Here is a 12,999-nt window from a genome sequence, read left to right as displayed (position 1 = left end):
TAGTCTGAAAAATAGTAATATGTGTTGAAACAGGGTTCTGTCAGGTCAAATGCAATCAGTTTCAATCTGAAGAGGCATCCGGGTGACGAGCCATGTCTATTTCTATGTGATCTGATGCTGAATGAGGGAAGCTTGTTCTCCTTTCTCATACTTCCTCAGATGTATTTCTACTGCACAAGTTCACCTAAGACCTATTCTCATACAGACACAAATGTTTTGCTAGCATAGTATCACATTACAAATTAAAACTTTCCGCTTTTGTTTTTATTGAATAATGTCTTTGATGAGCCTGCTCTGTGACTGTGTTGAAATACAATAGTTACACACACTTGCGGGTGGCTTGCCACATTCAGATTTATGGACCTTGTTTTGATTATTTGCTTCCCTATTTCACTACCAAGATTGATGGCCATTGCAGCTCTAATCTTACATTAACGCAGGGAAAAGAATACACCATTTTCTCTGGGAGACCATCACAATTCTACAGCCTCAACATAAATCAAACTTTGCATACATGCACAAACATTCCAATTTAATCTTGAGTGAGGTGTTATTGGATTCTTTGTGAAGTTCCGAGCTCACATACACTCATCTTTTTTTTCCTTTTCACATCTCAGGGGATAAAAGAATTGCAAACACAAATAATCACTCCGGTTGCATTGTAGCTAGTTTTGGTTGCTACACCGAAATGTGCCATTGAAGCAAGGACACTATTTTAATTGCATTTTTACAGACCCTGAGACTGTACAGACCCAAACTGTAGTTTGATTTAGTGGAGAATGCTGCGAAGAGTGAAAAGTTTTGGTTATACAAACATTTCTCAGAAGCGGAAATAATCTTACTGATTAAAATAAATCTCAGTGGGCAAGGCCGGAGAAGTTCAGCATACAAACACAGATGCCGGCTTTAGGACTTGTCCCTCGATTTAGTCACTTCTTAGAGACCCTGCAAGATGTTTTTTCTCTAAAGGGACCGCTTTCAAATGTATCTACTTTTTTCAGAAAATGGAAATATGTAATGTGTTGATTCCCAGAGTGTTTGACAACAAATTGGTTTGGCAGCAACCAATGCATATTAATGTGGTGGTTTAAACCAGTGAGATATGCATGTATGAAAGTATGTCCTCCACACAGAACATCAACAGAGAGATAGAAAGCAAGCTTAGTGAGAAAAAATACATGGAGCTAAATACGATAAATTGTTTTAATGCCCCTACAGACTTTACTTAATTTAGCAAATCCCTGTGACACATTTCCACCATATTTTGATGGAATCATGTTGCAAACCAGTCACCATCATTAAGATTAACCCTTCTTGGATTGGAGCATCACTTATTTTGCAATTACAGAAGCTAATGTCACAAAGCAGAGCTAGCAACTCTTGTGTTGTTTCACATAAAAATGTTACAAGACCTGTTAACAGCAGAACCTTTGTCATGGTAGGACTAGCAATGGATTTATTGAGTACCTGTTCTATTCAACTACTCCAGTAAGCCACGATAGTGAGCCAGCTCACAGGAACAACCCTATAAACAAGTGCATTACATTTATTTGTGTTGTTTAATTGAATATGCCTTTTACATTACATATTGTATGTTTTATATGAAAATCCCTTTTTTAGAAAAGTAGGAGTTGTGGTTCCAACAAATATTTTTACATGGAAAATTAAGCCATATGTAAAAATGCGTACGTGTGTGTGTGTCAATGCCTTTACAAGTGGTTCTTAGACACAAAATGCATTAGATAAAATATGTAAAAAGTTATCCAATCCAAAATGACATGGTGTAAAAACCTCCATACGTATTCTGTTGTTACTTATTATAATACAGGTTTTCATGGGGTTTTTTACAACTTTTGCAATGATATTTCTCTGAAAAGGTACCAGAGCATATAGTGTCATCACTACTATTAAAGAAGAAGAGGTCTTGTCCAGCACTTTACATGATATCAATTGTTCTAGAAGGACATTTTAAAAACTGTTCACTAACCCGTCCATGGCCCTCTTTATACATAAAATACTATTCTTCTTCCCTTTTTCTCTCCCTGGCCAGATCCCTTTGAGGCTTTCATCATTTTCTCAATCCGGCATGAAATAAGACGAATAGACCTTCACAAGCGGGACTACAGCCTGCTGGTGCCAGGGCTGAGGAACACCATCGCGCTCGACTTCCACTTGAATCACAGCCTCCTTTACTGGACAGATGTGGTGGAGGATAAGATCTACAGAGGAAGGCTCTCCGAGACTGGCGGTACGCGCACACACCCACGTGCGCGTAAACAAACGTTTGCTATCTGAAGACTGTTTTTGATGTATTGGCTAAAGAGAGTCGTGTCATCTGTGCTGCACAGCGGTAATGGAAGTCTGAGACACTGCCGATGATAACGCTCTGTTTTACTCTCCTGCCGTTACACATACTCAGGTTCTGATGCACTGAGTTGATATTGTCTCTGCCTGAGAATTTATCACCGGTTGTCTGAAGTATTAAAAAAAATACTGCAGAACCACAAGTCTTCAGCTGATATTTTACAGTATGTCCTCCTCATAAAATGATGAATCATAACTTTTCCTTTGCTCTGTATTTTGTGGGTGACAGAACATTCATTAGGTTTACTTGCTTTTATTTCCCTCTGCAGAACGGTAGCAATCACCTTTTAGATGTTCCCACAACACCCTTTTGTGAGGCACACATAAAAGCCTCAGCATCTGAGAATAATTCTAAACATTGAGATTATAAATATGGTGGGACAGCCTTTTTAACATGCTTAATGGAACCCTGTGGAAAGCAATCTTCTTTATATCGAAGAGAGTTTCTTCTCTCAGTCTCGACTTTTTCTTTGAGAAGGTATACTTGATGACTGAAAATAGACACCACCACCAATGCTGCCCCCATGCTACGTATATATAGTTATTTTATCATGTTACAGTATATTTCATTAACCCTAACCTTTTATCGAAATCAACGTACAATAAGTGCAACCATGAGTATAAAAACTCAAAATAAAAAGGTTCATGCTAGTGCATTAGCTTCAAGTTAGCTTGGCTAAGGTTGAGTCAAAAATAAATAGTTGTTTACAAGTCTGAGACATGATGATGATGTGTAGCGTTTCTGCTTCCTTTTTTCAATGGACATTTTTTTTATTTCAGGGGTGACAGGGATTGAAGTGGTGGTGCAGCATGGTCTGGCCACCCCGGAGGGTCTGGCTGTGGATTGGATCACAGGGAAACTGTACTGGATTGACAGCAATCTGGACCAGATCGAGGTGGCCAAGCTTAACGGAGATATGCGAACAACGCTGATCGCCGGGGGCATGGAGCATCCGCGGGCCATCGCTCTAGACCCGGGCCAGGGGTAGGTTACGTATAACTCACACATACAGAAACCATGCAATCCATCACACATTGAGATTATTGGAAAATAGTTACAATAACAACCTCTTTTTATATCTCACTTCTGCATCTTCCTTGACATATGAATATATATGCTGTTCTAAGGTCTATTACGGCAGCTGATACATTATAGAATACATCAATAACAGTGTTGCATGCTCCATTCCAGTAATGACAAGTGAGGTAGCTAATACTCCCCGAACCATTGCTCCAGCTCTACACGCTTTACTACCCTTTCACTCTTGTTCCCTGGGGCTATGTTATTCTTTCAAACAGTTTAAGCAAGACCTTCAAATATAATGCCCAAAATATGTTTTGTTGTTATTGTGCATAATTCCCTCCGGGGCTATTTCAAAATCATGGTTGTTTATCCTGCTGAGATGCATGGGGCACATTTGTAGACTGATAAATAGCAGACTTTCCCTTTGCCCAGTCAGCAAGCGAGGAAAAGAAACATCTATTACATTGCATTGGTTGCAATTAGTTGTTTTCTTGGTATAACAAGTGTTTTATTAAGCTTTTCAAATTGGTAAATGTGGTTGTTGGACGACGTCACACTGGTTGTAATAGGCTTCTTATTAGCTGGGTCTAATAGGCTCCTCATTGGAACCCACCTAGGAGGCTTTGATAGTGTATGTTGTTTTGGACTGTTAAACAATTTGCAACTTTGCATCTTTTTGGAAACTGCAGCGTGCTTCTCCCTAAGCAAATTGTGTTGGGCCATTGTACCACGTTTGCACCTGCCGGCCACAATAATTGAGGTTATTTCAGTTTTTAGTTTTTTCTAACATGTGTAATTAGTTGAAGTTCTCCGATCACACATGGTATAAGACAGAAAGTGCTTTTGTTGTGTCTCAACTCAATCATCAACTATCTATGTAGACACAGAGCGGCCATCGATCTACCTTTTACTTCTTCAAGGCAAAGGTGAAATAAACATGCAGTAAATGCTGAACTGTTATGCAAATATATTTTTGAAAGTTTAAATATCCCTGAGAAAATAGTTGTAGGTCCTCAAAACTATTATATTATAAATTATTTTCTTGAAGTGAATGGTCGTGTGCACGACCATTAATGACGAGAAAGTGGTTTATACTTTGGATAGTATTATATTATCGTAGTAAATCATGCAGCCTTGTATGTCCCTTATATGAGAAGTACTTGGTACTTTAATTACAATTCATTTGGCAGTGGATTTCAAGTATTACAAATTATTGTTGGACTCAACATGTTGTTTGTCCTTTTTTAAAACATGGACATATTAGTGGTTGATCTCAAATAGTTCTGTGTTGATAAATGTTAAAAATTCCATCTGGCATCAATGAAGAATATTAGTGAAAATATACCAATAACACAGTTAAGATAACAATAAATAAGATAATAATTACTTTCTTAATCCCAGACTGGGAAATGTTTGTGTTGCAGCAGCATAAACAATACAAGTCACTGCACATATACATAAACAATTCTAAAATATGAACATCTCAAAGAAGTAATAAAAATAAAAACAAACCGGCATTATAGGAGCTCCGCTGTCTGTCCAGCTGCATGTGGAGAGGGTGGGTGGGGTTATCCATCCGGTTTTTGGGATGTATTCGTTTAAGCAAATGTTATCATATTGTAACATACCAACAAAGCATAAAAGGACTGATATAATTCTATGTCACACTGTTCAAGTTTGTATTTTTTATATTAATTACTATTTATTTAGTAGGTGGAATACTGACAATGAGTTGGTTTTTTTTTCACTGGGCAATAGGATTACCTTTCCTCATGTTATTCCTTTATGTTCTTCTGTTTCTTTGTCTGTTTCTCTTACTATTCTGTATACAGTATGTACAACGGTGTCAAAATACTCCCATGAGAATTTATTTGTAGCATAACACAAATAAAAAAGTAAACATAATTGCAATGTTATTTGTGATATTGCAATGCCCTTCTGTTGGCTATTGAATATTGTGTATTATACCACAGGAAGGAAGTGTTGCCTAGCAGCAGCTGCCTTAAGTCTGGGATATCGATATTACAAATAGAGATCCTTTTTTTTTTTTAAAGATAAGGAGTTTCTGAGGGTGGTAGAAAAAAGCAATCTCCTATCAATGCAGAGTCACTTTAGTCTGGCCAGGTGCCTTTTAGAACATGGCTGTCAGTGCTGGATGGTTCAAACAGGTGATGAAGCTGGTGGAGGATTATGTCCATGTCGCTGCACTTTGACGGCTCTACTGGTTGGTCAAGGAGCTTAGGTGGAGAAGGGTGGGATCTGGGTGGGAAAGCATGATATTTTATGCACATGAGGGCACAATAACATGAGACTTGTGTTTCCATTGTAAATGCCCTGCACTTGGCATTGAACAAGGATGTGATGCCTTGCTTTTTTTTCTATGAATAATACATAAAAAGTTTAGTAATCACAAACTGAGCTCTTGTGAGGCTCATAGGGCTCTGGCCAATTTTGTCTAAGCAGTGACTTCATCCCCAAATCCCAACTAATTCAAAGATGGGCAAAAGGTGGATAGTAGGTGTAGCTGAGGTATGTGCAGGTGTTGCAGTAAAGCAGACAGCTAGCGGCCAGTGACATGTGACAGCATCTCCCTGTCACTCAAAATGGCCATGTCCTTACTCTAATTGGGACCTACTTTTAGCCTTAATATAAATCAAAGAGATGTGTTATTTAAAAACCCACTGCCATGAAACGTTGTTATAAACAGAGAAGTTAGCTAGAACAACCAACACATTTTTTTTTGTAGAAATGTTCTGCTGTTAAGTTAAGCATAGTCAAGTGACAAACTACTTTTTTTTTTACCGCTAGGCCTTTTGCTGCCCTGATCCTCTCTTCCTATATGAAGTTTGTATGTACTGCTATTGCAAACAAACAAATGTGCTCCTTCTACCTGTGTGTAATGTATATTATAATTTTATAATCCCTTATAAGGTACATTTTTGTTGATGTACTTAACATGATATTTGATATTTGTTGAAAGAGTACATTAGTAATGTAATTCTATCAGAGAGAAATTATGATGTAGTTACTTATTTCAATTGAAACAAGAGTTTGTTTCCACTATTTGCACTATAGATCAAAGCTTTAGGATGCATCCAATGTTTTTCCTATCTACAAATTACAACATTTAGTTTAGAGATGACACACCGTAGTTAATTACACAACAATAAAGAAAAAGAAAATGCAACAAAATAGGTGTTGTTAGTATTTCAAATTAGGAAATGTTAGTTAATGCATTTAAGAAGTAGCCAGTGGTCGTAAACTGTGGGTAATATATGTCAGATTAAGGCAAAATCCAGACATTCCTTAAAATCAATTTCACACTCTTAAGAAATTAGTAATATTCTCATGCACTCCCTCCTATAGTGCATTCCTGAGGATGACTACATCTCATGGTTGTACAGAGTAGAATTAATGGCTGCTTTTGGTGCCTAAAGGCACATTTCCATTCCAGGGCAATAATTCTAATCTAATTACTTGGATCCACTCAGAGGAGTGGGCCATTGATCAGGAAGGCCGTATCAAGTGAATAAGGCTATTGATCTGGACAAGTATATTTCTTCCTAACACTGTTCCGTTGTCGTCAGTATGTGATTTAAGCCTGAGCACCCATTTTCTCCTTCATTCTGGCTGACTTTGTAGACCAAGCAGGACAGACGCGATGCTTCTGAGTTGTAGCAGGTCTCAGGATAGTGCCCATCAATGTTAATTTTCAGGCCTCATTGAGCTGTGAAAAGTCATAATAAAACAGATGGCCTCCCATTTCAAGTCATGTCACAGATGTTGAGGGGTTGAACTGGATCGCTGGTGCTGTTCTTGGACAGTCATCATTGCCACAGTCTATGATTATGCATACAGTTACACCAGCATCGTATATGTTATGTTTTACTAGCATTGACAAAAACTAATAGTGGAGGAATTGCTCTATGGATAATAATGAGGTCTAACAGCCCGTTTTACTGGATCAATGAAGTAATACATATTTGTGTGTATTGTTGCTTGTCTAACGATCAATTCAAAGTGTTGCCTTTTCTACTTCCAGGATCCTCTTCTGGACTGACTGGGATGCCACCTTCCCTCGAATCGAGGCTGCGTCAATGAGTGGAGGAGGTCGACACATCGTCTTCAAGGATATGGAAATCGGCGCCTGGCCTAATGGACTCACTCTGGATCATTTGGAAAAGAGGATTGTTTGGACGGATGCACGGTATACCACTATAGCTCCCACGTTGTGTAGAAGCATTCACACTTTATAGAGCTTTCAATATAAATGTATGACATTATATACTACGAAAGATTCACCAGTCCTTGCAGAAAAAAATAACTCAAAACTCTCCTCTTGCATTAAATAATGGATGACATGTAATATTTAGAGATTTTAGCACAATGTACAAGTGGGTTCTGAACTATTTAAAAGTTCCATCAGTCGAATGGTGGGTTATACTTTGATCTGCCTATCTCTACTGTCCCGCTCTAATGAATTTACAGACAAGTTCCACTTTGATTTGAGCCTTTGTGTTTGCTCACTTTTAAACAGCTCGGACGCCATTTTCTCTGCTCTCTATGATGGAAGTGGGGTCATAGAGATCCTCAGGGGCCATGAGTACCTGTCCCATCCCTTTGCGGTGTCTCTTTTTGGAGGCAGCGTCTATTGGACTGACTGGAGGACGAACACATTGGCGAGAGCCAACAAGTGGACAGGGGGCAATGTCACAGTCATCCAGAAGACGAGCGCTCAGCCTTTTGACTTGCAGATCTTTCACCCCAGCAGGCAGCCACAAGGTGAGGACCGTTTGATGGAAGGGGGACATTTCACAGCTGGAAGCAGGTTCATGTATAATTTGTCGTGTTTTTTTTCTTCTAGGATAAGCGTAGCAGGGACATTTAACTCTTTGAGAACTGCCTTGCATGCAAGCTTTGAAATGATGGTTTGTCACCCTATTTAACATGGCGACTAGTTATACGTTCTTTGAAAGATCAAAGCTTCATAAGTACATTTTCTATGAACATTGTTTTAAGTATAACAGAAGTGGGTAGATAACAAAAATATAAAATGTAAATGTTTCACAATGCCAAATTTGACCTTTTTTTTAAACAAATGTACAGTGGTAAATATAGAAACACAATGAATGAAAATAAAGAAACATCTTCACCAATTGTCACATGTAACTTTTGCGGAGTCTGTTTCCAAATTGTTTTGTCAGTATATTTGAAATAACAAGGTTAGCTATGTTAGCTAACTAGCTTACAGCAGATCTGCAATAATATCAGGAGGAATCGTGTGATCACAAAGTTAAAATAAGACCCTAAAACTGTAGGTACATTTCCAGCGACAGTGATTGATGGCCAACTTTATAATCCCCGAACGTCAACAAGCACTCATATCCCAGCAGTGAGCGTCACTGTTTATTGTCCCTGTTTTCGTTGTGTTTTGAGCTTCTTGCAGCCTTTTCTATTAGCAGCGTTTGTGTTTGCAATGTTTCATTAATGCTGCGCTTCCATTAAACACTGCGCATTAGTTGGGGAATGTTTTAAATGCTGCACATTTGTTGGCCACCGTACAATTTAGACAAATATCCCTCTTTAATTGTAATTTCCCAAAAAATACTTTTCTAAAGAGACAATGATTAAAGGAGCAATAACAAAGGTTCAGGATTTTTTAAAAAATTTTTAAGTCACTTTGGGTATCTCGTATTCAGGCTCATGCACAAAAAAAGAGCTTATTAAGCTGTTAAAAGTGCAAAATCAACAAATCCTATCATATGAACCATTGGGTATTTATTATGAATGTGGCTATAATCCTCTAGTACTGGATGTGACTGAGGATGCATTATCTTTTAAAACACAATTCATTCTCATTTTGCTCAAAGGGGAGTAAAAAAAACAGCATCATGTAATTAATTCCAGCTTCTGCTCCTGCCTTCATTTGGCCTGTCAATCAATGAGCATGTGTCTGCATGAAAAAGGTACTCATGCAGATAATTAGCTAGCTTGAATTAATGGTACCTCTGAAAGTGTTTTTCTCACCATCCCTATTATTCTAATTGGCTTATGCCACTATATTAAGGTTTTTTTCTTCATAAAAAAAAGAGGGCAATCGAATAAGACTCACATTTGCCAATTAATAATTGTGGCATATCCAATTAACAAATAAATTAGAGGAGTGAATAATGTGTTTATGTTACAGGAAATATATGAAGTCATTCAGAAACTTCAACAATAGTGCAAGCAATTTCTTTCCAGTAAAAGCTTCTGAATCTGCTCTTGTCAGAGTTGAGGAGGTGATCATTTTAGCAGGAAGCCTACATTTGAAGCCAATATTCATTTGATATGCAAATTTGCTGGCTCAAATGAATGACATTAAATCTGCATCTTACTAAAAAAAAATGTTTTCCGTAAAATGGTTGTTTTAACATTGATTTTTGAATGTTTTTTTTAGCAGAACTCCCAAAAAAACCTTGATTAACGTGTTCGCCAAGAGTGCCTGTTTGATAGATCTATTGCAATTCCTTTTTCCAGCATTGCCAAGTTTTCTGTTTATCCGCCTTAGCTTTTCCTCATATGTAAGCCATCATCCTTAAATGGGCATTATTATGGTGGTAATCGGGTTTGCATCTATTCAGTGATTTATATGCTTTGCCAGTGTGTCACGAGTTAATTTGCTTGTTTCCTTCCTGTATCTGCGTTTTCATGACTGTTCACCATAGATAAGTGTGAGCAAATAAGACTGCTTTTTCAAAAGCAGACAGTCAGCGTGCCTAATCCTATTAAAAAGAGCTCAGCGGTGGGCGCGGGGGGACTACTGCCTAGAAATGCGATGTTCCACTAGGCCACAAATATATGGACCAGAGAAAAAGAAAAAAAAAAGGAGGGATTATGAAGAAAGGAAACAACAATATGCAGCTGTTTTGAGTTATTCAGCAGGTACCACAGTGAAGCTCCACTGGAGGCATAAACAGCCTGTAAATGCATTACATGTCACTTGAAAGGCAAGGCTGTGTTTTACATTGGCTAACAAGCCTTTTGAAATTAGGAGGCACTTTGTCAGCCTGGGTGCTGACAGAACAGATCATTTGCTGATTACTGACAGAGAATCACAAAGAAACTATACCTGTATATATTTTTACACCATTTCTAAACAAAAGAAAATAGAAATAAACAACAGAGATTTTTGATTAAACAATAACATAATAACCCTTCCCTAGTCAGTAATGTCTCCGCTCGTTTATATTTTGGGCTGTTGGGTTTGGTTTACACTAAGGTTTGGGTTTGGAGTACACTCTATTGGGTGACTTGACATTTTGTGTGTATTTTTTTCTATACTGTATATTGGCATTATAGAGTCCTCAATATACCTAGTAGTTGTTGTACTAGTTTATAAACTATCCTTCTGCGCATAGGCAGTTGGTTAGGCTCAGGATAAGGAAGTATTTGACCCACTAACATATTTTTGCTGATTACCACACAGACGTTATTGTTATTTATAAAAGCAACTCTGACCAACAATAAACCACAGCCCAGTAGCTTGGATTGTTTATAGCTGGTATAAATTCATTTCGACCCACAAATAATAACTAATAGCTCACTAGGCTACAGCAAAATGGAATTCAACCATTGTAGGTTTTAAGCATTATATTACAGGCTGGTTTTTGGAGTTGCTGGGCTTAACAATATCATATATAGCGACCAATGAGGTAGAAATACATAGCCTTCATAAGTCCCTCCTGCTTCTCCGTGTGTGTACCTGTTCCTTTAAGTGATTAAGGGAGAAAAGAAGCGAAGTGCAGGAAAATCTAGTTTTATGATTTTACACACATCAATTTAGCTTTTTGTTATTCTCAGTGTGACTGTAAGCATTGTCATGTTTATGCCATCTAGAAGATATATATTTGCAGGCATACAGACCACATAGTAATTTTATCAGCAGCATTATCATGAAAAATACACAAAACAAATATGCATTTTTCATTGAAAGAAGCACTTGCATCCTAAATTGTAAAGCACAACAAAGCTTCCTTGAATTTGACTTTTCCTTATTTTTTCAGGAGTACTGCCATTTTCCGTGCCTTAACGTAGCTGCTTGGGCTCATTTCTTCCATTATTTCTTGCAAATACATATGACCGTTTAGAGCAAACAAACACCCTGGCTCTGTTGTTGCTGCCTGTCATCCCTCAATAGCATGATTCAGTTGAATGCAACGCTGTTCAGTTTTCCCCCTATTAGCATACTGAGTCAACTGAGTGCTGTTGCCAGCTCGCAGAAATAGTTGGATTTGTTGTTGTCTTAAATAAGCAGTATGTGCGATGCAATGAGGCTCTCCAATGTGTTGCTGAAGGAACAACGGGAAATTAGCTTTGAATGAGCTTGTTTGACATGAATCATCCAGAGCCGATGGTGAAAACAGATGTGTTTGATGCCTAAAAAGAGTTTGCAGCATCATGGGAAATAATTGAAGTGAGGTCGACTTACCTCAGTTTTGCTGAGGTGATTTATTCTGACTAGTACAGAGTAAGAAATTCATAAAGTGGACTTCTTCTGATGTGCTTTGCTTATTGTAGAAACTGTCAACAGGTAAGGTTCTTTAGATTGAGGAGCTGCTACCCTACAGTAACATACTAACCAAGATTGAATATCAATCAAACTCAGCTAAAAGTAGTCCCAACCCAACATTTTCTCTTCACACTAAAAAAGGTGCCTTCTAAAATGTTCAAAATAGCCACACTTGGTATAAATGAATGACATGCTTTGGTGAAGTGTCATGCTTAAAAGCAGTTGTTTGCTACTGTTCAGCGAAAACCGAGAACCATATCATGTATAGATGTTTTCAGCAATGATTTACTTCTGAAATAATTGCCTGTAAGTTTTATGTATAACCTTGATTGGCATCTCAACCTGAAACCTCGCATTCTGAGACGTTCCTTTCCTTGCCTTCCCATCAGCTTCCAACCCATGTGAGGAGAATGATGGACGTGGTCCCTGTTCACATCTGTGTCTCATCAATTACAACCGCACTGCATCTTGCACTTGTCCACACCTGATGAAGCTTTCGCCCAACAGACAATCCTGCTTTGGTGAGCCAGAACACCTTCCTCATTTTTCATGCTTTCTCCTTATGTAATCATAGCAAAACCATGGGATACTATATATAGAACATATGAAGTTCCTTTTGATTGAGGTTACCTTTATAATAAGGTTGTAATTATCACCCTCTCACCTGAATCTGACAGAGAATTTCAGCAAAGTGTCACAAAGTCTTGAATAATTCACTTATTAATCATCTCACCAGCGTTGAAAAGGTTCCTCCTGTACGTTCGGAGGTCGGAAATCCGCGGCGTGGACATAGACAACCCGTATATGAATGTCATGACGGCGCTAACAGTGCCGGACATTGATGATGTCACCGTGGTGGAGTACGATGCCCAGGAGGAGAGGATCTACTGGGCTGACATCAAAACCCAGACCATCAAACGGGGCTTCATCAATGGTACCCAGCTGGAAACCATCATTAGCGCAGGTTGGTTTTTTCCATACATTCATACTGAGTACAAAATCCAAGCTTCTATGTAGTATGTATACCAATGTTCAGTGTAATGACTAATATAGAGAAGTT

At 38.2% G+C, this 12,999-nt stretch overlaps 1 protein-coding gene across 1 annotated transcript in view; it reads left to right on the top strand.

Annotated features, from left to right (window-relative positions):
- The window catches only part of LOC134867416 (low-density lipoprotein receptor-related protein 1B-like), a 265,089-nt gene that overhangs the window by 152,994 nt on the left and 99,096 nt on the right, over positions 1 to 12,999 (top strand). Inside the window, 6 exon segments of the mRNA XM_063887959.1 lie at positions 2,051 to 2,248; positions 3,145 to 3,349; positions 7,431 to 7,595; positions 7,926 to 8,170; positions 12,329 to 12,460; positions 12,676 to 12,903. Of these exon segments, the coding sequence (XP_063744029.1) occupies positions 2,051 to 2,248; positions 3,145 to 3,349; positions 7,431 to 7,595; positions 7,926 to 8,170; positions 12,329 to 12,460; positions 12,676 to 12,903 (1,173 nt within the window).

The sequence above is a fragment of the Eleginops maclovinus genome, chromosome 7 (genome assembly GCF_036324505.1).
Source record: "Eleginops maclovinus isolate JMC-PN-2008 ecotype Puerto Natales chromosome 7, JC_Emac_rtc_rv5, whole genome shotgun sequence".
NCBI lineage: Eukaryota > Metazoa > Chordata > Actinopteri > Perciformes > Eleginopidae > Eleginops > Eleginops maclovinus.
This window is presented reverse-complemented; position numbering and strand designations above follow the sequence as displayed.